This window comes from Pezoporus flaviventris, unplaced genomic scaffold (assembly GCF_033815535.1).
Source record: "Pezoporus flaviventris isolate CSIRO_AGI_PZ_B2104156 unplaced genomic scaffold, CSIRO_AGI_Pfla_v1 ptg000071l, whole genome shotgun sequence".
Lineage (NCBI taxonomy): Eukaryota > Metazoa > Chordata > Aves > Psittaciformes > Psittacidae > Pezoporus > Pezoporus flaviventris.
Genome location: NW_026892619.1, coordinates 1208933 through 1235444, shown reverse-complemented (window position 1 = coordinate 1235444; position 26512 = coordinate 1208933). Strand labels below are relative to the sequence as shown.

The following is a 26512-nucleotide window of genomic DNA, read 5'->3' as shown; positions in this document are numbered from 1 at the left end:
GAAGACGTTAGAGACATATTTAGCAAACAAAGACAGAAAACATGTTCTTAACTTGCATAAAAATAATGATAAAGAGAAGGCAACCAGTGTTAGCTTCCAGGGAGACACAGAGCAGGCCTCACTATGACAGCTGGCTAAAGCTGAATTATCTCCCCAGCTGTTTACATTACCTGGCTCCTATGAACTACATGAAGTTAAAAACTCTCACCCATTTTTACACCTATTTTGCAGTGGAGATAATACCCACTGGTGTTAGAAGTGGGTTGTGAAATGAAGAAGTGAAACGCTGCCAAAGAGAAAAAAATCAGCCGTGCTTCCTTCTCCTCAAATACCTCCTTCCTCCTTTAGCCTTTCGTATTCCTCTTTTCTTTATATACATACTGCAGGGGAAAAGAAAATAAACTCAAATCCATTTCTAACCACAACATTTTCCAAGGCTATTTTAAGACTTCTGTCAGTGAAGCACAGGAACATGAAAGATTTTTGCTCTTAAGAAAAATAGATTCCGAGGCTAGGATGCTGAGGTTACTGAGTTAAAAAGAGAAGCCAGGAACAAACCTCTCTTTTCACACAGTAATTCCCTCACATACAGCTTCTCATTAAATTAAGAGGGGGGAATAAATTCCTGTGGTTTCGTGGCACACAAGATGTACTTGTGGCCTGGTGAAGTTCTCAAGAGGAAAGCTTGCTCTGGGTAAACTGAATGGTTAGAGACGATTTAAACCCATCCCCTCATCTCAGAGCACACACAACACAGGCTGAAATCACTACTAATCCAAGAAAAATCAAGTTTGGTTCTGTTTAATACACCTTAATAATCACCTTCAAAAGAAGGCAATTCATTGTGAACTCCAGTTGAGTTTCTTTAACCAAGAATGCACCTACCTCAGCAAAACCACCCATTCTACGTGTTTCCTTGGCTTCTAACTTCTGTGAGGTGACTATCATCTGGCCAGGCTACTGAACAGATTTAGGAGACAAGAGGCATCTCTGCTGCCCTATTGAGAACTCAATATGTCATTGTGACACTGCCCTCCACACATGGCCCTAATCCTCTTCCCACCCTTTGGCCATCTTGCTTATTTGAGCTGTAGGCACTCTGGGGTGAGGATCAACCATTCTGTTAAGTACCTACAATACATCTAGAAAAGCAGAGTTCATACTTGTTCTTTTAGCAGAGCCTTTCACATCACACAACTTGCTCTCAACAGGACAGACAAACAACAAAGCAGGAACCTTTTACTAGTGAGCTGTGACACACACAGAGCCCCAGCCACCTGACATGATGACTAGTGTGACTTGTGCCAACGACGCTTCATCACTGCTGTGCCACCACAGTTATGCAAGTACATGGATTAAAGTAGAACGTTTTTAGCCTCTTAAAACCAATTTGACAACACTGATAGTTTTACAGTGCTGCATAATGTTCTATTCCAAAGCCTTCAAGCCCAGCCTCATCTCATCTGGGGTCATGGAATAAAATATCAACCCCTAAAGAAAACTTACCACATATAACTTGTGCCAGATAACTGCCCACTCCCTCAGGGTAGAAGTGAGTTCTTGTCCAAGGGGCAATTCACTTGGAATCACAGTTTCATGTTGTCTGGATAAAAAAGAAGAAGACAGAAACATTGGTGCTACACTCGAGATTAAAACTTAGTGGTAAAAGATCCGTTTGTGATAACTATGCAAATGGAGTTTGAGGGGAATATTCACACAGTTCACATGCTGCTAAATTGTTCAATTGGTTCTCCAACACATACAGGCACATTCATTATCCATTTTTAATGCAAACATGTTTAGTTAGTAAAAGTACTTTCTAAAGTCTCGTCTCTTCCTCTGCAACTGCTGTTTTCCTTCCACTATAATGATCACAGAATCAGCTCTAAGAATCAAATGAGGAGTCATTTCCTTAAGCGTTTTCCAAGACAGGAAGGAATACACACTCCTGTTGGCTACTTGGCTGTGAGCAGGAGCCAAGTTATGACTTGCAGGAGTCCCTAGAGGAGCTGAAAGTAGCTTGATTGACCTGCCTCCCGACTAACTTGTCTAGCAGAGCTCTCTCATGCTTGCAAATAGTGCTCTCCTGCACCTATACCTACAACTGGCTTGGTATGTACAATACCCCGACAAAAACAAGCTACACTCGCACGGGTTGTGTGCGCTGCTGCACACACAGAGCAGTGGCATTCATTACAACCACCACTAAGGTTGTTTGCTTGTTTATTGGTTTCTAAATGCTACCAAAAGTACATCTCAGAAAGTGCCAACTTACCCTCGGTCCTTCACAATGGCCTCTTTTAAATGGATGTATGTTTCTGGGAAAATGCCCTAAAAATAAACACAGAAATCAAGTAAATCAAGTGCACCCTAGGATATAACATGACAAAAATGTATTCAGCAGGAAGCAGGGAAAAGGGGTAAGAGCATGATCAAAACAGGAATTGTGGCTGATGCTTACTGTTTAAATGTGTTAGGTCGAACAGCCCTGGTATTACAGGAGAAAAGACAGTAAAGAGCATCAGGCCGCAAGCTTGACCATTGTATTTGATATAAGCATCTCAGAGAAGCAAAGTCTCTGTTTCAGTGCAACAACCCTCATCTTCCTGACTGAAATCCTATGAACTCTTCTTGCAAACCATCAGTTGTACTCATCTGCCCTTGCTACAGAATATTGGAGTCATTTGTCAAGCTGCCCTGGACCTGTGGGTCTCTAGCAAACCTCCTAACACACCACACCATTGGGAGACATTCACCTGCTCCAAGTTTCTTTTATTTAAGGGAAACCTTCTAGGATTGCTGGAATCCTTTTCTGTTTTCTTTTCACTCCCTTTACACCTGAAAAACGGAGGCTGTGATGGATGTTACCACATGAGAGGTACCAGGATCCCTATGGGAAACCAGATTTCCATGCAGTTTGCAGACTGGTTCCACAAACCTCAAGCAGTTTGGCTGAGATCCATGTGTGCATAATTTTGGGGAATATTTTCCAAGTCAAATCAAAACTCTAATCTTAGCCTTACATTGAACTAATGCTGGATGTGTACAGGTCCAAGACCATAATATTAAAGCAGTAAGCTAGTGTATGCAGGAATGGAACAGTCAATTTTGTTACTTTAAACTCCCTTACACACGCTTACAGTGGAGGAGTACCCAGTGAATGGTTCTGAAACATTCAGCTCAAAGATATTTCTTTCCATCACTTAGGAAAAGGACATGGAGATCACGAGTCCTGCGCAATACGAAGGCAAGAATGCAGCAGAAGCACAGCCGATTCCAGCACTGGATAGGGTCTGGCAAGGTGTGACATCAAAATCAGCTCCTGAAAAATGAGCTCGTACCTTCTTGGATTTATTCCGGAGCGTGTATCCGCGGTACCAGCCTGTCAAAGGGAAACACAAACATTCATACTTAGTTCTGCCTCTACAGCCACTGCCATTCTCATCATGTTTCTATCTACTGAGACCGCTTATTTGAGATCTACTGCTGCAAAGCCACCTCTGCTCTATTTGGGTCCTCAGAGTAGGGCAGGTGTCTCTTCCTACCATGGAGTGACACCCTTACACCTACTCTAGCTATCCTTTGGGGTTGTATTGACAGGGCACTCCATGCTAGGTGTTTTGAATGGTGCAATCCTTGCTCCATAAAGCTCACACAGCACAGAACTACTGGTCTGATCATTTGACAGATGAGGCAGACACACAGACATGCACACAGAACTACTGGCCCAAGGTCATACAGCATCTATCTGGCAAAGAGAAATACATTCTAGTGTCCCAAGTCCAATTCTTTTTCATGAAGTGCATCTTCACCCAAATCATCTCCTGGACTGTGCTTGAGCTCCACTTCACACAGGTTCTTTATTTTCTCCTGCGACTCAGTCTAAAACCTTCCTTCAAAGGAAGGCTGAAAGATGTTTGATGTTTTATTAGATAAGGCAAAGAGCTGCTTGCCCTGGTACAGATACCGTTTCTCTCTGGACAAGATCTAGTAAAGTATAAGGTACAAAGTAATAACTGTGGTCTCCACAACTCAGAAGCATCACTTTGAGATGCAGGCTCCCCCCTCTTCAGCACCCAGGGTTTGAGCAGTATTTTGATTTCAAGGTCACTGAAATGCAAGTGTATGAGACTTGCTGGATTTCTGCTGTCCTCAAGCAAGCTTTGCTTAATGTGCAGAGAGCAGAGGAACAGAGCTATGGGCAGAACATTCCCACTCTTCCTCCACTGCCTCCAAACTGAAGGACAAAGGGGTTTTTCTCTCCCCCCTCACCGTGTCATTTGTCTGGGCCATGTACAAGCCGTGCATGCTCAAGCACTCTTTCCGCTGGGTGCCTGTTCCTTGCCATAAGCAACAGTTTCCGTCACCTTGAGCTCTCCAGAAGTTACTGTACTGAAAATAACAGCTTGAACACTCTGGAAGAATAATCTGCTCCATTTTGCATGCTGCTGCGCAGACATAATGTCCCTTGTACCATCCTGGGACAGCATGCAAGCTTGCACTTTCTCACTGCCTCTGAGCCGCTAAAAACATCATTCCAAATGGCAGGATGCTGCAATCCCAGCTCTCAGTTAACCCTGCTCCTAGAGCACTGGTTTATGCCTCTCCTCCTAAGCTTCTACTTGAACTGGAACTGAAAACACTGACTCTAAGCAGACATGAAGGGTATAGATTAAGGTCCGTAATGCATGAATGATGTTCAGAGCTATCACGACACACATCACCGATCCAAGACGATTACGTTCAGCCAGCTGGCCGAGGGAGTAGCACCAAGAGGCAAAGGGATTTAAAGGAATAATCAGGCAAAGAGGATGGAAGGGTGGGAAGTTGTTTGCTTGGTTTCTCCCCCCCCCCCCCCCCCCCAATTTATATATTTAGCAAAGAAGGTTCCATGAAGAATCATGGATCTGAGACCCCTTGACCATAAATCACAGCTTAAGGTGGGACTTGTTTGGTTTTGATTTGCTCTGGGTTTTTTTGGGGGGTGGTTGCAGGGGTTATTTGGGCTGTGTTTGGTTTTGGTTTGGTTTTTTGGAAGGGGGGGTTAAGTACAGCTTTGTCCCCTTCCCCCAGCAATGAGAAAGTGAATCGGCTCAACCACACAACTCCAAATATTCCAGTGGTAACTTAGAAGCAGAGAAGAAATTCCATTCTTTCCACAGGATGAAGATGAGATTATCCATTGATCAAGGACCAATGGATAAGGTACTGGATTAGGGATGAGAAGATTTAGGCTCTATTTTTGTCTAAGTTGTAATTAATTGAATGGCCAAGTACTGGTTATTTATGGTGTAATACAAAGCTCATGGAATTTAACAAGAGTATTTTGCCAGTGATTCCCATTCCTTCTGACACAGCCTCTCAGCTTCCTCATATTTAACGTGACCTCTTGGCATTAACCACATTCCTGTGCAATATTTTGCAATCATTGCATAAAAGCATGTTGTATATTATTACACAAAAGTCTTTCAACAAGGATCCCAGGCAATTCTTTCAGAGTCCTGCTCCAATTTTCAATCCACTTCTTCAGCATTTCCAAAGGAACAACAGCTTTTGCTAGTGGGCAATTGATTCCTTGATTTCTTCTTCAAAAAGAAACCAAAATCTGCCTAAAGCTTCATGGGAATAACAGACTATTCCAGGGTTTCTCTGGAGTGTTTCCCTCAGCAGAGAGGTGCTAAACGGAGCAAGGCTTTTCAGTTGGAGATAACAGGGCAAGTTTTGGCTACTACAACACTCTTTCAAAAGGAAGCCCAATGAGGAATGCAGGAAGAGCAGACTGTGTCTTGCAAAGAAATGTCATCAAGTTTGGCCTTTGGGGTTTGTTTTTAAATGGAACACTTGTCCTCAGTTCCACCTTTGCATGTAATGATTCAGAAGACAACAGTTTAGGTGATGAAAAGTTATCCACAATGATGCAATCCCACATCACGTGCTTAACCACAAGGTCTCTGTTCCTCTTCCACTGTGGTGTAGCCTCCCAGAACCACAACACACACCACTGCACTGAAGAAACAAGGGATCGCTCCAGTTGCCTACAGTGGTCAGAGGAAACGTAAAAGATTGAAACTGGGATCAAACTGAATGCAAACTTATTGTCACTGGGAGAAGAAAGTGACAGGAAGCACAGCATGTGGCGCACGTTCCTTCTATCCACTACTTGGCTATTTCCCACAGCTTGCATGAAATAACAATATGTAACTGCAGATTAGAGAAGATTCCCTGAAACAGGAATGTATCCTCCCCAGCTCACTGCTCAAGGACAGATTCCCAGTGAGTAAATCCTGCACTGAAGCAGCCTTGGGTGCAGCAAGTTTTTCTTCCCTTGGATTCTGCAGCATAAGCCCAGTCTTAACAATATTTGGCAATCCTGCTGGATAAGCACGCCCTGCTTATCTTGTTATCAAGTGGCTAAAGTCATTTTGCACAAAGGCCTCATGGCCTTCTGCAAGCAGATGGCCAACCAGAGAAAGGAGGGGAAAAAAACCCCTTGCTTTGCAGTTTACAAGAGTGTAGCACAAAAAAGACCCCTAAACCAAGAAACCCATCCTTCACTGAGAGTGTATTTGCTTTAAAGGGAAGGCAAGTCTAAGAAAACTGGTATCTTCATGTCTAATAAATACACCAGGGAGTTTCAAAGCGTGCTTGAAGCTCTGAGGTTGTCCCTGTATGGATCCAAGCTGCAGTGGGCATCAGCACGTTACAGCTTGTACCAGAAATACCCGAAACCTTTTACTTCAAACTGCTCACTCTGGTTTCAGCTCTGATGACCTTCACTTTAACTCTGTCCAAGCTGGGGGAGGTATATAACTTGTGTTTATAGGGATGATCACCCTCTGATGAATCCCTGACACAGGCAAGCTGCAGTCCAGCAATATGGACAATCTACCACGGTATCACCCCCGTTATCCTTTGGTGCACTCACAATGCCTAACTGTGTAGTTAAAACTGGCACTTATAAAACATTAGGCAAAGCATCTGCTTAGGCATGGAAAAGAAAGCTTTACCAACAAGTTACATGGCAGAGACTCACCTCAAATTTGGCCAGCTTTCCAAGGACTTCCAGCCTTTGCAACAGGCCTCAAACTCCTGATAGCATGCACTAGCATAAATGAGCAGGGAATTTGCAATTTAAAGGTGTTTTTCTCATTGTGAGGCCATCAGGCAGTACAACAGCAGCACCTGACTGCAGGCAGTCCACCTAAGAGTCTGCCAAGCCACGTACCATTAGAAGTTTGTGGCCTGCACCTAAGTGCATCCACACCTTCTGGCTTGCACTTTAATTCCTCTTTGCTCCTCACACACTTCTCGCAGTGGCTTAGCTGTATCAGTGTTATGTCTCAAAGCTATTCAGCTAGTTGAGAGTCAGATAACAGCTATTGTTAACAGCAAAACCCAGCACAAGCTTCTACCTTGCTGTCAAGGAACAAACCCTGCACTTCAATTTGTACAGACAGAGCGGAGCCAGCCAAAACCTCAGATGCAGAATACAAAGAGCCTTCAAGTGAGGGCTGGCTGCTACACAGAGAGCCTTCCCTGAACTGAGGAATGAATACCTGCTGGCTTCAACCAGGAGGAAAAAGGAGGCACGTTCTAGATGACTGCAGAGCTGGTTCAAGAGTATGCAGAACCTTCTGGTAACTCACAAAACATGCTCCCGTGCATCCTGAAGTAGGGAACAATAGCAGGGAGTAAGATTTTCCAAGTGGCTATTACCACTACATGACAGCATCTGGACAACCCTGGAAAACTCCTCCTTCATTCCCTAAATGTACACACTAAGAAAAGGACTTCACAAGGCACCCCAGGGCCTTTCTTCTTGCAAAGCCAACGCCCTGGTTAAATGGAACCTTTTTCTAAACTGGGACTTGTGTACCCAGATAAGAGCAGTGATGAGGGAACAAAACCCCGCTTCCATCAGCCTGGAGCTGTATTTGGAAGTTCACATCATCAGCAAGAGAAGAAAGTGGAAAAAGCTGCCTGTGGGAACACTAATCCTCAGAAACACAACCCACAGATACCCAGAAACAAAGCTGAAAGCTCATGTCCCAAAAGAAAGGAAAACGGATACAATGGGACCTAAGAATTTCCTCCCAGGCAGACAGAGTATCAGAATTTGGAGTTCTAAAGATGAATTTATGGGAAACAAGACCAGAGCCACAGCAGAGCTACGGTCTCAGAAGCAATCTGCATCTCTTACTTCAGATTCACACGTGCCTGGCCTGGATTTTTGGCTGGTCTTTCCAGGAGGAGTACTCAGTTGTAGTGCAGTAACTCCTAGGTGCTCAGTCTCAAATGAGGATGCCACACTGATGGCTCAGCATATGAAAACAGTCAAAACACATCCACTTGCCCAAACAGTTTACAGTCAGTCTTTTCCAGCTGAAGTTCCAACCTGGGATATGTCAGGTAGAAGAAGGGATGCCATTCACTTTCTATTCTTGACTGTCTCTCCATTAAACAGCCAATTAGAAACCAAGCAATAAGATTGAAAAATGATGTTGCTTTAAAAAAGGACAAAAAATTAGCTCAACATTATGGGAAGTACAAAACGCAGCCTCTTCATGAGGGCAATTTTCATCCCTGATGCTCCCTCTTCCTTGTGCCTTTCCACAAACTCAGTTCCTAAGTTAGTACTATTGTATACAGAGTTTATTCCCTTTCTCCCTCTCTCTCTACCAAACGCACTCACCACTATCACACAAATGAGTGTAAAAACACACTCCAGCACCACATTATGCTTTGACATGTAGGACTTGGCTGTTTCCAGTGTCAAGGTCAAAGAGAAATGGAAAAGGAACAGTTGGCTACGAACAAAATGCTTAACAAGCAGCTTGCTGCTCCCAGCAGAGCTCCTGAAGAGGTTTTGTACATTGAGTCCTGCTGCTGCTTGTGAAAACGACTGAGTTTGTATTTTGGGAAGAGTGTTTCAATTTTGGAGAGCCTTCTAGTACATTCTGTAAAATAACTCAATGGCTGTGTTCCATTCCTAATACTGCAGTCTTCATTCAGCAGAAGCAGATCTGAAGCACAAGTGTGATTTGCATCTTGTTTATAACAGGGAGTTTGTTTTCCTTTCTGCAAGAAGTTTTACATTAAGGTAGGTATCATGAAGAACTTTCCAGTAAAGTACTAGGAGAAACAGCCTAAAAAAGGCATGGGAGCTCTATAACTGGAGGCATTTTAAAACACACAATGCCAGCTCATGATGTTATGGCTTAAACCAACATTCCTTTCGGAACAATTAGACCTGGCCTCTCCTCTCCTTTCATCCACTGCCTCCGCTGTCTCAGATCAAAGCAATAATTGAGGTTAAAAGCTACTTTTCTTTTTAATTATTACTCTTTTCTAGCTGGATCAGTTCATCACATGACTCTAGAAGGAGGCCTGGCACATGAAGGAGCCAGGGTAAGCAGGTGTGGGGTGAAAACAGGAATAACAGCCAGAAGTAAGAGTTTCTCTTGCAGTGCTGCCTAGGGATACCAGTGACACGTTACCTTGACAAACCTCTGCCAGGAGCAGTGTAGATCTGATTGCTGCTCCTGTGGTTTATGCCTTTTAATACAGCTTTAACAATAAAGTGCATCCAGCAAGTTTTGTGCTTTTAGACATACTGGAAGTTGAAAATCTAGACCTGAAATTTGTATTCTTTTAAAAGAATATCTGAATTTCCTACATTTATTTTCAAAAACCACTGCAAAGTACTTGGAAATGAGCTGCGACCTACCTTCATACATCTCCAGAATGTGAACTGTATCACCAACTTGCAAGGAGAGCTCCACATCTTGCACAGCATCGTAATTGTAGATGGCTAAAGAGGAAGAGGGGGAGAGAGAAATGAGACCCACTGTCATGAAAGCTGTGAAGTGACCAGATATTGAAATCTGGTATCACGGCACATGTCAAAGGCAGAACATGATTTTGACAAAGCACTATGAAGTCCCCTTGCTGTCCTGTGTATATAATACACCAGAAAAGCATGTAGCATATCTATTTCCAGATCCTATCATCGTCTCCTGCAAGGACAATAAACATCATTTAACAGCCAACAAAGTTTGTCTTTTACCTTTAAGAACACAGATCTGTGACACTCCATGCAGAAGCTGTCTCCTGTCACTTCACTGACAACCTGCCCAGCAAAGGTCACCACTGCCTCACACAGAGGTTAGGGATCAGTGAGGTAATGGTGATTTCTGACCAGCATTTCACAGCAGTAACTGCAGTGTAGCACTCACAAGTGCTGGCAAAACAACATCAATTGGGTGTCCTAAGGAAAACTGGCACTATTCTATCCTAAATGTCTCTGACTATTCACTGCTAAAGGCTCTTCCCAGACAAGAGCCAATCTTTGCATGAAAACTTGAGATTCTCTGCAAATTTAATCCCTACCAAAGACAAAGCTAATCCAAATGCTTATCGGCTTCCCAGTGGGAATAGGATTAAGTCCAGAAGCCCAAGCTTCTAAACTGCTTTTTCTCTGGAACTTTCTTGAGGTGCACAGATTCACTGGGCAAAGCAGAAAAGCTTTTCTCAGAGCTGCTGCAGGCTTCTAAGGTGAGAAAGCTTAATCTGAGTTTGCTTTCAAACCAATGCAGGTAAAAAGAGAGAAAAAGCAGCCAGGACAATGCTTTGCTATGGTTCAATGAATTGAATCAGAACAGAGCACTCCTCCACTTAATGAGATTATCTTACTTCTTTCTTTATAACACCGGTTTAAGCACAGTTCACATCTCAAATGCAGCAACACAACCCCCTCAACACACACAAGTGCCATATTTACACACCCCAAGGAAACCTATTACTGAAAGAAGCACAAGGGTTGAGTTTTAAGAAGGCAAATCAATGATGCAAAAGGTTTGCAGGGGGCTCTGGGAAAATCCTGCAGATTCAGAAGGGTTGTGCTTGAAGAACTCTGTAAATTCAATAAATGGAGCTCTCCTGTCAGGAAATTCCCATCCAGTGCCTATCATTTCCATCAGGAGGAGGTATATTGCCTCCTGGAAAGGATCCAGCACAAACAAATGACTGTGGCTCACCACACCGGAAATTCCCTCACATACACCAGCTTCTAACTATAAATAATCCCAGAGAAGCAGGCAGGAGACGTGAATTCCCTGCAGGATCTGAAATAGACCCTGATCACAAACACATACTTCTTTCCTTACGCTGCAGGGGCCGTGTTTGTTCTCAGTGGCTCTAATTCATGCCTACTATAACCCCAGTGCCTGCAGAGATTCACACAGAGGATGGGCTGAATCCATGATGTTGTTTTCCAGTGGGTCACAGGAATGTTGCTGGACTTTTGCTCCTAAGGCTTTTACGTCCAGTTTCCTCTCCCTCCCTGCAACGGTGTTGTAGGCCAAGACATAAAAGCTTGGCTAAGATTAAGAAATGAAGAACTTGGTAATCTGGATATTCAGTTTAGACATCTTAAAGGCCCCAGAATAGGCCCAGAAGTAAAAATCCCATCAACATCTTTGCAGAAAAATCGGGATAATGTTTATGACCAAAGGCAAACACGAACATACACAGGAGTAGCTCACAGTAATCCATTAAAACGACCTTGTTTTGACAGACGCCAAGATCAGGAATGGTCAGAACTGGTTAAGATTGTATTTGATTCAGTTAAAGAGAAACTGTTCTGCCAGAGAGAGAAAATAACCCTGCCAGGGACTGCAGGAGTCAGCAGCAAAGTGCAGCACCCACCCCAAAGGGAAGTGAAGCCCTGTGGCCATGCCTTCTGCTGCAGCGAACCTGCCAAATCCCCAGCGCTAAGGAGCGATGTCGCAATCCATGACTTGGATGGGACACGTCCAAACCTCCCCAAGGTGCAGCAGGAAGCAGTGTGGATGGATAAAACAATCTGGGCTTCCTTTGGAGTCACTGCTGGCTACTGGGACGCTGCACTACCCAGAGCTGCCATTCCCCAGGTGAAGTCCAGGCATCACACACTCTATGGACATCAATAATCCCCCAGCACTGTCAACAGGCTTCCAAGATTTAAAGGAGAGCATCTTTGACAATTTCTAACTTGGCTGATTACACTCTGTCTCCTCCTGTGGCTACAGCTGGACTGCCTCGATTTCTGTCCTAACACACTGCTTGGGATTCCTGTCCTCATTCGCCATGAGAAATGGCTCCTGGTTACAAATGCACATGTGCTCGCATGGAGAGGGATTCCTCCACCCAGTTTCTAGATGCCTTGGGTTTCTGTGGGACAAACAGCATTATATAAATACCAGGCTGTATTTTTCCATAAGTTGCTGCTTCAGCCTCAGACAAAAGCAGTCTGAGCAGCATCCAGTGTCCCACGGAAAGGTGGGCGGCCATCAGACAAGCCTTTCTTTTGAGAACACACAACTAATTCAAACCCCAAGTGCACAACGGCCCCAAGAAGAGGGAGAACTGAGCAGTGCAGTTCCCGTCCCCAAAGATAGCCACAAATCAGAGAACTGAACACTGCAGTTCCCTTCTCTTTCCCTTCTCTACCAGAAAGGTTTCAGATCCCATGTGTAGCACTTAAAAGCTAAAGGAACCATTTCTGCACATCCAAAACAAGACAAGAGTGGTAGTATCTTGCTTTGCTGGACTGAATTAAGCAAGAGCAGAGGGTCACTGTATATAAAATCTCCTACCCGATGGTTATGCACAAGGTTATAAAAGACAAATTGCTGGCATATTTTCCCTGGGAGCTTTACTGATGCTTCCTGCTTGATGTCACTCCTGTCCCAAAGAGTCCATCTGCAGTTATTTGAACTGCTTCGCCTCTTTTTCCTTGTGTGTATTTAATCTGACCTCTCGCAGACTTGAAAGGAAAAGGAAGCTGCACATAACAAGCATGGTCGTGGCATGAAAATACCAAAATCCTTCATATAAATCCTGACAGCAACAAGAATGGAAAAGGGAAAAAAAAATAGAGACTTCTGTCCCCAAATGCGCAGGAATATCTACAGTGAAGTCTTTCTGCTTCAAGCTAAACTTGAGTTTAGAGATTTTGTCCTTTGAAATTCACTTTAGAACAGTGATTCCTTCCTTTTATCATCCTGAATGAAAAGCAGCACTCAGGTCTAGCAAATTCAATACAAATAAAGAGGCAGAGGTGGAGAACACGAGCCACAAGAAGGAGATAGTGGGTTTGTTTGAGATCACATTCTTTTGAGCATAACTAGAGGCAATATAAGGAATTATTTCATCTACAGTCCCCAGTTTGATGAGTGGGAAGTCTAAGAAATGTTTTTTTCTGCAGTGCATCCAGCCCATGGAATTCATTAGGAGGGAAGGTCAGAGGAGTCAACATTGGGGCTGGTTTGAAAAGGGCAACAGATAACTTTATGACTGATGACAGCAGCCAGAGTAATGGAGGTGAAGATAAGGAGAAGCGATTTTCATGCTTCGGGGCAGAAGGTGATTCCTCAGAGCAGATGGAGAAGGAACTTTAAAGGCATTGCACAACAGGGCATGCACGCTGCATGTGGGGTACACTGCTCTCCTCTGAAGCATCACACAACAGTCATCCCAGAACCAAGGGCTACACAAAAGGAAAGCAGAGGCAGGAAACCTGGGCTTTCCAGGGCAGCCAGGGCTCTGAGCAATGACTAACAGGGAGCTGGATGTTTCTGAGAAGGCACAGAGCGTGATGTGGGCTGGCACACAGCAGCATTATGATGGGAAGAGCAGGTTTAGGTATGTCACTCCCTCCAGTTGCATGAAGACAGCAGACTACCCACAGCACATTTCTGTGCAACCCCAGAGAGTGGCACTTGAAGCCTCAACGTCATGCATAGGGGAGAAATGAGAAGCAGCAAAACTGTGTTACAAAGAAAACCCAAAACCAAAACACACTTTGAAAACCCACAGTGCTTCACTTTGTCCAAGAGCCCTGGGAGGAGCCTTCATTTCCAAGAGGTCTGTTAAGCAACTCATGGAGCAGCTCTTGTTTTCAGTGAAACCAGATCCCATGAAAGTCAGGCTCTTTTCTTCAGTGCCTGCCTACAGCATCCACATGGAAGGAAGGTGGTGGTGTAGTGGGCTCCAGTGCCACATATACATCTGGCTTTAAAGAGCCATCACACACCTGGGTAAGTGATCGCCTGCATTCATACCGTGTCTGTCACACAGTACCAGTGATGCAGGGCAGAAAGCCAGTGACCAGTCTCTTCTGCATGTGGAGGAACTGGGGGCAGGAAAACTGAACATCATCCTGTTCATCTGCAGCACACCCAGAGGTGAAAATCAAGTATTAATTCCTAGACCCATTTTAACCCCAAGAGTAACTCATTTTCAGGACTGTTCTAACAGTGAAGTGAAGCTAAACCATCTGAAACAAGTGAATGAGGCAGAAACTGTCACGTACTATTTTGTGTGTAATTCCGAGCAGAACAAAACGGAATCCTCCCCTCAATAACTTGTTCAAATGCATTTCAAATGTGGATTATTGGCCTGAAAAGCAGAGCCACTGCAAGATCCATTATCTCTAACTTGGCTCAAAATAACCACCCCTCCACCCATCACAGACACGATAACCGCTTCCAAATACCATGTCCCACTTCTCTGCAGCCTGCCCTCACCACTATCTGATAGGAGAGGGCCGTGCCTTGCTTCCTCTGAACAAAGAATCACATTCAGAGCTCTTGCAATAACCAGACTTTGTCCCATTACATCTTTCAACTGAAGAGTCAAGAACCATTGTACAGAAACAGAAGTATGTGCTTTTCTGCTGCAGACCCCTGTATTAAGCCATGGCATTTCTGCTGGACGCCCCGTTCGGAGAAGCCTGGTATGCTCTCTGCTGCCAAGATGTAACCAAAAAAACAGTGGCTTTATTTAAAAGACAAGGAACTGCCCAAGGAATTAATTCTTAATAGGAACAAAGGCTTTTTGATGTTGGAGCAAAAATGCTCTTGTAGCTTCCCAGGAATTTGTGTCTGAAGAATTGAGAATAGCATAATGAAGATTCAGATGTCAGATGACTTCAAAACCAAAAAAGTAAGCCACAGTTCACCACTGGAAACATGCACATTAACTGGTTATGAGAAAAATCACTCCTGAATGGGTTGATGCCGGGTTCCACACAAAGCTCCAAGTGACTGCTTAGCATTCTGAATGCAAATAATGCAGAACAGCAGGATTACACGGATGGAAATGCTCTCATTAACAGCCATCATGAGACCTCAAACACATGATGAGCTGGAGGTGGATCTTTAACATCTTCTGTACTTCAAATTTCAGGCTGGCCTCACACACAGGAATACACCTGGAAAGACTTTTACTTATCCTTAAACTTGGTTATCCCATCCCTGGAAGTGTTCAAGGACAGGGCTTGGAGCAAGCTGCTCTAGTGGAAGGTGTCCCTGCCCGTGGCAGGGGTTGGGACTGGATGAGCTTTAAGGTCCCTTCCTACCCAAATCATTCCAGGGTTCTATAATCTTTAAAAAGGGCATTAAATCAATGGAGGAATCATACCCCCGCCTATGCAGGAGGATATGGCATTGCCTGTCTAATTTGGGTTCAGTAACCATCAAGTTTCTGTATTCGTTCCTTTCCTTTGAGGACCAGGAGAGAAGCAGGAACATCCACTGTCCCTGACATGCTTCCTACACTTGCAGTTCCCACCTAAGACTATTCCAATAACCAAACCCAAACAGGGTGCTACCTGCTTATGTGCCCAGGACAAGGAATGGTATCTGCCTTCCTTCTGATGCACAGTGCACCAAAAACCTGGTAGGGTTTTCCTGATTTCCTCTGAATAACAGAATATTACCCTGGGGGTGGGATGGGCAAATAATCTAATGTTTTTCAGAGTGTCATGCACAGACTGATTTCCAAACCTGGGACTGAGGAAGACTCTCGTTCACTCATGCCATCCTCAACTTGTGGATACTCGCATCTCTCCATCATACACTGGATCAGATTCTAGGATCAATGGTTTCATCTCTTAAAGCCTGAATTGCTTTAAAAAACCCCAACTGAACAAACTCAGCCCCTGCGAATAGAGATGGCTTCACAAGCATCACCCAAGGGCTCCAACTAGATGATCTAATGGTCTCCTGTGTCTTTAATCTCTACAGACTCCAACCACAGTCAGTTCCATAACAATGCTCTGGAGCAAGTGGCAGACCCAGTGGCAAATTAGTCCATGTATTTCATTTAGAGCTTCATAGATTCAGATCAGGCAAACTGAGATGATTTAGAACTGCTGAAGCAAGAGACATACTGATTATAAAGGAAAAAGAAATAATCTCCATCTTTTCATGTCTGCAGAATTCCTATTAGTCATCTTCCCCTTAAATATTTGTTGCAGTGTTTATACCACAGCAGCTGTAGGAAAATAAGGGAGATTCTGTTCTCAAAATGCATTTATACTGCAATATTGACAGAGATACACACCCGAAAACAAGTCTCTCCAAATACACTTACACAGAACCCACTCTGCCTTCACCCTGAATCAACTCAGAGCTTCCAGGATTTGCAATAACCCATCCTGCCCTCAAAAGTTACACAGCAGCCCCCATCTCCCAAAGCTCAGTTTTCCTTTCTATCCATCTTAACATGGAGTTAAAGCTCTGCTGGTTTTATACACATAGACCACCTTACAGCAAATGTGTACCAGAATAACGCATAGCAGAGCCAGAGGACACGACAGTATGCATTTACTGCACATATGGGTAACCCACGCACAAATCGTTGGCTGTGGCATCTCCTTCACTAGGCTCTCTGCTTCCTTTTCATATTTACTCTCTAACGGGCCCTTAGGGATTTTAAGCTCCGATAAAGAATTAATCTGCATTATCTGTCTCAGTTTATGTCTGGAGTAAGAGGGAGTGGCGTGAGCCAATGGAGAAATAAATCAGTACGAGCAGGGTAAGAGCCAGCCTGCTCCTGAATATACCCAATCTGGTGCTTGATAGAAGAAAACATCAATGGAAACCCCCCAGGCCTGCAATTCCAGTCTCCCTGGAACATCATGAAATGTCCCCCTTTGCAGATGCACAGATGGAAAAAGAAAACAGCCCAGCCTCTCTACTTGGAGATTCACACTTCTGTGAACTTTTATCAGGCTCTCTTGATACCTCTTTACACAACAACCATGTAGGTTTTTCTGCAACATCACTTCGGCTGGGGGTTAGAGAAATGCCCTTGGCTCCCACTGCATTAGCAGCCTCCATCTACTTCCTGCAGTCAGTGAGAACACCTCACAGTGCTCAGACATAAGAAGGGAAGATAAAACAATGAGGTGTTAGCCACAGTGTAAAAGAGTTTTAGAGGCTAGGGCGTGTTTCAGCTGTGGCTGATTCAAGCTAACCAAAAATGCAATAGCATGTCAGTGTTGCGGTGGAATGAACAGATGCAGGAGTACCCAGCTTGGAACTCGCGTACCAAAAGCAGCTTCCAAGTGCAAAAAGATGACAACACACTGCTTGTCCAGTCTGGAAGGTGGTCCTGGACTTAAGGGTTCTCAACCCAGCTGCTGGCAGATGTTGCAGTTTCACTGAGCCATATCCTCCCGTTGACACAGAGGCAGACAGTGATGCTGAACTGCCATTCTGGGTTAGGGGTGCTCAAGACCGAGCAGTGTAAGTTGGCTCAAGGAGGAAAAGGGTGCAGCCAGAGCTCCCAATGCTGCTTTTGCTACAGAGAAACCTCAGATCTGCTGCTGTCAAAGCTGATCTTCCACCAGCTCTAATTTCACAAAACATCTATCTCGTGTGCTTAATCACTTCATTCCTTTACTAAGATGTACATTCAACTGCTTTCCCTGTAACACAGTGACCTTCTCAGCATGCAGGATACAAGACTAAACTGCTCCTTTTCATCTCCTGGCGAGGCTACAAGAACTAGATACCACAATGACAGGAGCCTTATAGATCTTATTAGGTTAAAGGGCGTTTGATATTATTGTAAGGTGCATTTCTTCCAAGCCCTGGAGCTTTATCCTGCCTCTTTGAAATCTGAGCAGTAACATCTAGCCTGAATGATTAGTTTTCTCCCCAAAATATATTAAATCATAGTCTTGTCTTTTAGAGCAATCATTTTAACCCCATAACAAATATCATTTGAGCACAGAAATCAACAGGACTGCACTGGCTTCAGCTGAATCAGAATCTGGTTTGTGTTCAGGCCCACTGGGATCATGGGAATTCAATAAACTTAAGTGTTATCCATCTTCCCTGTGCTGTGCATTTTAGAGAAAGAGATGCAGAAGAAAACAGGCACACAACCAGTCTTTAGGTTGTCCTCTACAAAAGAAGGGGTCTTCTGAGTATTGTGGTACTTACATTCTGGCTTTAACAACTGCATATACCTACCAGAGGTCTGAAATCCAGTGTCCACAAGAGTAACCTCTGATGTGGAACATCTCCATTTCTATGGTCTGTGAAGGAACAAACGCTCATTTACAGTATAGAGGCTGCAAATGAATTTTACCAAGTCTATCCGTAATAACCTTTCTTTTCCCCTTCAAGCCTGCAAACGTGCAACTGGTGTTCAGATACACGAAGTACGAGAACTTTTGCAATGAAATCTTCAAGCAGATTTGTAAGAGCAAAACCCCATCACTTGATAAATTGGACACCTCAGCTAATTCCCAACTTGAAAGCGTGTGGCACTTTCAAAAGAGTTAAGTAAATTTGCCACTGGCTTTAAATTACTGTCCTAGTTCTTACTGGGCAAAACATCAAAGGGAGTAGAAAGAAAACCTGGAAATACTGCTGTACAGAACCAAGAGAACCACTATCTTAATGAGTCCTGCTGTTTGCATTCGTTCCAGGGGGAGTTAGGGTGAAGAGGAGGTCTAATGAGTACAGCACTGGCGCATGGAGCCCAACTCTGCCTACAGGCTGCTCTTTACCATACAGTTCACTTGAGTTAAAACTCCTTGTCCCTGGCTTAGCATCATACCTACACGCATCGACTCCAAACTCAAGCTGATAGACCCACAGAGAATATAAAGCTAAGGGATCCCACTTCATCAGCTGCAAACAAATGTGACCCACCAGAATTCCAGCCATAAATCTTTGTCCAACTGTTCTCAGGCCTTCAACACCTTCCCCTTCCTATCTATGTGCTCAGAGAGAGACAGACAATCTAAATGAGAAGAATTCATAGCATGGCTTTGCCCACTGCAGTTTAAGAAACCTGGGACACGCTGCCAAGAAGCTCTTCACCTCCACTGGACAGCACCACTATGGAAACTAGCACTTGAGCTAACTCATGCTGGCAGGGCTGAGACAGGCAGGATTTCTGATGTCCACAGGGATTGCAGTTGGATGCTGTACCTCCAGTCCTTCCCGTTCAACACGGGCTTCCTAACAGATTCCTCTCCCATAACAGATGCCTGTGGTTTCATTGATTCATGCTTGCAAAATGACACAAGCCCCACTCAGAGAGTTGCCACTGCCCAGAGACGCACAGCTCCACAGCTCCAGACACCTTTCATTCCAAAGCAGTTTTATCTTGCCACCTATCTCAGGTAACAAGCAAACGGCAAACAGGAGAACAGCGCTGAAATGAGGAACAGGAAATCTTGGCTGGGAACTAAAGGTCTTGCTCTGCAAGGAAAAAAGCCACAGAAGAATATTGATCCTTTTGCCATTCAGAAGAATGAGGAACAAGCTACTCCAATCTGCAGTAAGCACATCAGTTTTCATTAAACTGCACGAGATGCACAGAGATAAAGAATTTGGCACTGCAGCTTTCTCTTCACTTTCTACAGCTACTTCATACCTTTCCACTAAGCTCCATCTCTCTGCAGCTTGATACCCCCACTGAGAATGGAGACCTAAAAGAATCAGGTCTCCAATATTAAAGCTACTTACTCCTGCATTAATAAAGGAAAAGGAAAAAGTACTCTCTCAGCATTAATTGGCCACTTTTGCTCATGACATTCTGAAACAGCATCAGAACTTTACAGCTGAAGTGATAGACTGTTCTATTATTAGAGGATCAAAGTACCAAGCTTCCCAAGAGCAGGAAGCTGTTATTATCCCCACTGTATCTCAAGGAACTTTTTGCCCAGATTCAGCACTTTCCAGAATGGGATCCACTTTAATTGCAGCAACACCTCCAGAATTCACCAGATACTTCTAGAAATGCTGGTTTTCAAAGTAAGAATAAGGAAAGGAATGGTGACATGTCTTGCTCATGTCAGCAATGCCTTTGAAGTCCACAGGATTAGTTTCACAGGGAACTACTTAAGGAGTAGAGTAGTAATCACAAAAAGCAAGAGGAAATAGACTTGGGATAATGTGGATTAACAAAAACTAGGACAGACTGTGGAAGTGAGCAGCAGCACCGCCAACCTGGACATCAAATAAACCAAGATACAGCAGTAAAAACTGGGGAACCAAATCAGAAAGAAAGCGTTGCCCGCTCCTTTGAAGAGCCAGACCTTCTGCTGTCAGCAATGCCAAGTTTTCACTTTTCCCTGCTGGAAGCAATGCTGGGATTGCCATCAACAAGACAATCTGGACACAGATCACAATAAAGCAAATGGAAGAAAAAATGAGTATGGAGTGTTTCTATCAACAGAAAGGAAGACGCACACTTCTGCAATAGGAATGGGCTCTTCCATCCTTCCAGAGCCCTTGTCAGGGTCCCGATGCACAACAGTGGACTTGAGTTAGAAGCATCCTGCAGGAATGGGAGGCACAAGGCAAGCAGCAAGTTGAAACAAATAGAGTGGTGCTCTAATCTGACATGATGTGCTACTGTCAGGCCTGTGAAACTCCTTTGATCAGACTGCATTGAGCCAGCTTTGCAGAAGATATACGAGGTTTGAACACGAAGCCAAGAGCTGATGGCTTCAGCATATCAGAAGTTATCACAAATCAAACCATTAGTAAGAAAATCATATTCTGCAGCACTCTCTCTTCCTCTCTGCTCCTTTGCATTTCTGCTCCCATAAATCACAAGTGTAGCTGGCAGGCACTGGTTTACATTTGAAAAATGACTGCCATTCCTAAGACATGATGCAGCTGATTAGAACTCAAGCACCACATGGTATTCTGACAAAGTAAATACCTCTTCACGACAAGAACAGTCCCATGCTCAGGTCCCTGCAGCAGGGAAAGAGGTAATGGCTTGAAAATGACCATTAGGGGTAATTACCTGCCAGTTTAGCAAAAAAACAATTCAAAAGGGGAAAAAAAACCAATAGAATAGAAGATAACGGACTGAAAGTCAAAGGCTTTTTGCCACCATAACAAACAGTTTCTTTGGTCACCTGGCTAAGGTATTGCAGCCATAGCAAGTGGCCACACTTCTGCAATCAGATCAAATCAGGCCATTCCTTTTCTAACAGTCACGCGTGCATGCAGACACTTGAAGGGCAAAATGGGAATCCCTGGAACAGGATGTGAAGAGGCTGGGAAAGAAGCTGTCCCAACATTTCTCAACCTTTCCCGGCAGTATCTTTCCTTCCCAAATAAGAGGTGAAGCACACTGCAAGGAAGCTTTGCGAGACCCAGAAAATCCCACTGCTTAAAGAGGCAAGATGCTGCCCATCAGATGATCGGCAGTCTTTTTGTCCCTCTACAAGGCTGAAGCTTCCCAAATCCCATCTGTTACTGGGTTGCAAACCCACTGCAAGTGAGAAAGTGTAAACCATTTGTCTCTCACGTATGCTTCCCTAAAAGCGCTGCAGCTCCCAATCTTGCACTCTCTGCTGTCTGCCATTTCAAACACAGTCCATATGCCATCTGTACTATCCACAGTAAAGGCTTAACCAATTGAGGACAAACTAGAAGGCAGCAAATCAATCTGATCCCACAATCAACAAAATGTGTAGAATATAATCCAGGACACAAACCACCCTGAACTGAAGTGCAAGGAGCAGACGAGTGACATTGACTCACACTGGAATCACACTTCTTGGAATTTCTTACTGCTTTGGTACGATTTACAGCGTTATGTTTAAAATAAATGCAAGTAGTTCCATGTTTCCAAAGCACAGATCACTGACAGCCACAGCGTGTCTGAAAAGAACTTGTATCTTCACACTTCACAACTAGCAACTTACCCACGCTACCACTGAATGGGAGCTGTCACCATCCCATGGCCTGTATTGTACAAACCAGTGGCATTACCCTCACTACAACCACCCTGCTAACTGGCACCAGTAGGTACCTTGGTCAGCAAGCAGATTACTGGCCCCAGCAGCTCACACTTCCCTCTCAATCCTCACCAACTGCTTCGAAGTCAGCACAGAATCAGTGAGGACTGGTACCCAAGCACAAGCTTGGCTACCACACAGGATGCAACTGCAGACAGGAACCTGACAAGTCTGCAAGCCTCAAGTTGACAATCATAGCATCAACTGGGCTGGAAAAGGCCTTAAAGATCATCAAGGCCAAGCACTGCCCCAGCACTGCCAATGCCACTATCTCACTAAGGGCCTCGGAGACACTATTTCTAAGCACTTCCAAGGGACGGTGACTGCAGCCCTGCCCTGGGCAGCCTGTTCCAATGCCTGAGCACCCTTTGGGGAAGGAATCTCCTCAGCTGCATCTAAACCTCCCCTGGTGCAGCTTGAGGACGTTTCCTCTTGTCCCATCCCTTGTTCCTTAGGAGCAGAGCCCAGCCCCTCCTGGCTCCATCCTCCTGTCAGGCAGTTGCAGGGAGCGATCAAGTCCCGCCTGAGCCTTCTCCATCTGACCCCCCCAGGTCCCTCAGCCGTTCCCCATCACACTTGTGCTCCAGGCCCTGCACCACCTCCATTCCCTTCTCTGGCCCCGCTCCAGCACCTCAGTGTCTCTCTTGTAGTGAGGGGACAAGAGCTGAGCACAGGACTCGAGGTGCAGCCTCACCAGTGCCCAGTGCAGGGGCACAATCCCTGCCCTGGCCCTGCTGCCTCACTGGTGCTGACACAGGCAATATTACTATTCCATTAACGCCATGTAGCAAACGCTGCCTGATAAAGCCAGTCTCTGCATAAATACTTCTCTTGCCTGCCTGTGTGTTAATCCTATCAGTTCTGGTTGCAAATTAAATGCACGAGCTGAAGCATTGCAGACTCTGTGTCAGTTTGGTTCACGTGTCTGCATACATGGGCAAGAAGTATCTGAAGCTGCCTGAACACACAGGTGTAAGGGGATGTGCAGGCAGAGGCAGTTTATCCCCCACCCTGCTTACTCACAAGCCAGTGCCCTTTTGGGGCGAGGAGCTGTCAGCAGCAGCAGTTGGCTCAAGCCAGCACAAAATACCACCCCGGAAGCTAATAAAAAGAAAGCCAGAGGAGTGCCTCTGATTCATCCCACTGCCCAAGGCCATTCTTCAGGTAGAAGAGCCTTGCTCAAAGCTGTGCTTCAGAAACCCATCATAATCCAGCCAATCGTACCAGCATTACAGAGTTTGATTCTAATAACCAAAACCTTTTAATTCCTGATGCTCAGAGTAACCTCACCAAGTCATACAAACAGGCTCCCCTACGTAAACAGCCTGGGCTGTTACCTGCACAGAAGAAACAAAGTTCAGGGCGTACAATACTCCACACCCTCCCAGTTACCAGAGCAGAAAGCAGATAAGGTTGGGCTGCGGTAATAGCTGGGAAGCTCAAGCCACAGTCCTGCAAGAAGCAGGCTGCCTCTCTGCAAACCCACCGTGAAATCACATGGGGAACCCATTTCAAATGCACTCTGAAATACAGCGCAGGATGAGGCTCTTTACCTTTAAACACATGGGCTGAGCTGGAATGACCAAACTCAGGGCAGCTGCGTGGTTAACACTTTGCCTGCATGAACGGCAGCATCTTTCTCACATCAAGAAGCCCACTGTGGCACAAGGAGCACGGAAGATCCCTCCTCATTAAACCAATCATAAGTTGCTTGTGCCATTAGCGGTTTCCGGTCTGTTCTTCTCTGCCCAGCCTCACAAGCAACCTCAACATTGGGCAGGTTTCAATCTGTCAAACTCTCAAGGAAAGGAGAACTCACCACCAACACCACTGGTTAGGTTCCTCCTAGAGAAAAACGAGCCAGCACCCAACACTCTCCTTTTACACGAGGGAGACAGGGCAGAAGGCACAAGGTGTCAATCAAGCTTCCACCATGCCTCGCCCTATGTCAAGATTTCCACCCCCTGCAAAGGTCTCACCCACAGTCCTGAATTCACTCATTACAACCTTCGTATCCTGTCAGCACTTTTTCCAGCCACATCTTTATGAGACAACAGTCATTTTTTGCTGCTATGTTAGAGCACTCTTCACTGTGAAACATGCTGGAGAGGCAAAACTCGAAAGGCCACTCCGGAACACGCACGATTCCAGCACCCCCGCGCTCCCAGGGTGCGAACGGGACACACAGCCCGGCCCCCATCCCCGCGGGCTCACAGTGACCACCCGCTGCTGCCCCTGGAAGTGGTGGAGAGCACCGGCCGAATGGAGAGCTGAGAAAGCGCAGGGAGCCAAGCGAGCCAGGGGCGTGCAGCAGCAAAGGAAGGGCTGGAGATGGGGGAAGGACCCGCGGAGACGAGCGGCGGAGCAAGCGGAGCGCGGAAGGGACAGACGGGGCTGGGGGGGGGGGGCGGGCTGGCACTCACCGACCCCGTACTTCTCCCGCTTGGTGGGGATCCAGCGGGCCATGCCGGCGGTCCCCGCGGCTCGCCTCGCCTCGGCTCAGCGTGGCTCGGCTCGGCTCAGCGCCGCCGCCCCGCCGCGCTGCCGGGGCCCGGGCGCCCCGCGCCGCTCCGCCATGGCACCAAACTTCCCGCAGCGCCCAACTTCGGAGCCGGCCCCTCCGCGCCGAGCGGAGGAGAGGGGAGGGAAGGGGAAGGGAGGGCGGGCAGCGGTAGGAGGGGGAAAGCGGCGGCTCTGCCCGCCCCGGCGGGGATCACCTGCTCCCGCCCTGCCCCGCCCCGCCGCCAGGCGCTGCCGCAAGGTGCTGGTGGGGCACGGGGAGAGAACGGGGACCACGGGGCGGGCGGGATGGGGGATGCTGCCCCTCGGTGCACGGGTGGGAACAGGCGCAGGCATTGCGCCGCTGTTACAAACACAGACCTGTAAAAGTCATGCATTCACAACTCGGAACAGCCTTCCAGTGCCTAAAGGGGCGACAGGAAACCTGGAGAGGGGCTTGGGACAAGGGCCTGTAGGGACAGGCCAAGGGGAATGGCTTTAAGCTGCCAGAGGGGAGACTGAGACGAGCTCTTAGGCAGAAGCTTCCCTGTGAGGGTGCTGAGGCGCTGGCACAGGGTGCCCAGAGAAGCTGTGGCTGCCCCATCCCTGGCAGTGCTCAAGGCCAGGTTGGACACAGGGGCTTGGAGCAAGCTGCTCCAGTGGAAGGGGTCCCTGCCTGTGGCAGGGGTTGGAGTGGGATGAGCTCTGAGGTCCCTTCAACCCAAACCAGGCTGTGATTCTATGAAAACAAAAAGGTTATTTTAAAAGCACTCCAAGGGCTCAGCAAAATGGTCACAGGACTGCACTCCGCTAAAGACACAATGTTCTTGTTTGCAAGATTGACTTGGCACTCGATGACATTAAACCTCCACTTGAGCGTGGTGCTGGGAACCAGGACTTGATGATAAAGTATTTTCATGGCCTGGGCTCCTGCAGGGCAGGGCTGGTGCTCTGACCTCGACCAGACCGGCTGGCTTCTGGGCTGGCAACCTGGGAAGGGTAACACCTACTACTTAGGCCCTGAATTATGCAGCAGCATTGCAAATCACAGCAGCAGGTGGCTCACAGAGAGTTAGGTCTGAGCTGAGCAGATCCAGGTTCTCACCAGATCTCTGTTGCTCCAAGTAACTACATCTTTTCTTAGTGCCTGGTCTCAGCCCACATCCCTGCCCCATGTTCCATACTCCAGACTCTCCCGTGTTTCCAGTAAGTTTCATTTGCCTTGATCTTCACTGGTGCCTCTAAGTGGCAGAGTATATCAGTAATACAATACTTACATTTGCTCTAGCAAATAAACTTGTTCTTTGCAAGCAGAACGTTGAACATAAGGACGCTTGATGTCACTATTAGCTACAGCATCATTGTATAATTGTTTTTCTAACAATATGTGGTGATCTGTCATCTGTCAAGAATGTGTGGCCCATGAATACGTTACACACACAGCATGTTACTCATCCAGCTGTCATGTGCAGAAATGTTACACCCAGTTTCCACCAGAAAGCCAAACCCTTCTCTAAAATGATGCCTGGATCTTCTCCCAGGGCTGCTCATGACACGACTTGAGATGCTCCCAACTACATGCAGATGTGTACATCTGAACCAATGCACATGAGAACTCTACTGCTTAGAGGCTAAACGTGGGCTCCTTCGGTACTGAAACAGCACCTGAAGCTTCAACACAGTGTGTCAATAAGCAGGATAAGAGATGTGCAACTACTTAACTGGAACTGGTTAACTGTTATTTATAAAACACTAATTGGACCCAGCCAACCACGATCAGATGTTGTACTGGCACATATCTGCAGTCATTGTTCTTATGCACAAAGCCCTGCAGCTCTAGCTAAAGATTTAGTAGTGCCCCAGCCCTTGGGGTGGTTTTGTAGAGCTGGGGGCTCACAGAGAGCA

The 26512-nt window shown here is 45.9% G+C and overlaps 1 protein-coding gene across 1 annotated transcript in view; it reads right to left on the bottom strand.

Annotated features, from left to right (window-relative positions):
• Positions 1-24656, bottom strand: part of DOCK5 (dedicator of cytokinesis 5) — a 68922-nt gene extending 44266 nt beyond the window's left edge. Inside the window, exons 1-5 of the mRNA XM_061472422.1 lie at positions 24532-24656; positions 9728-9811; positions 3342-3382; positions 2276-2331; positions 1507-1603 (exon numbers count right to left, since the gene is read on the bottom strand). Of these exons, the coding sequence (XP_061328406.1) occupies positions 1507-1603; positions 2276-2331; positions 3342-3382; positions 9728-9811; positions 24532-24574 (321 nt within the window). The 5' untranslated portion in view covers positions 24575-24656. The remainder of the gene's footprint in view (positions 1-1506; positions 1604-2275; positions 2332-3341; positions 3383-9727; positions 9812-24531) is intronic.
• Positions 24657-26512: the final 1856 nt, after the last annotated feature.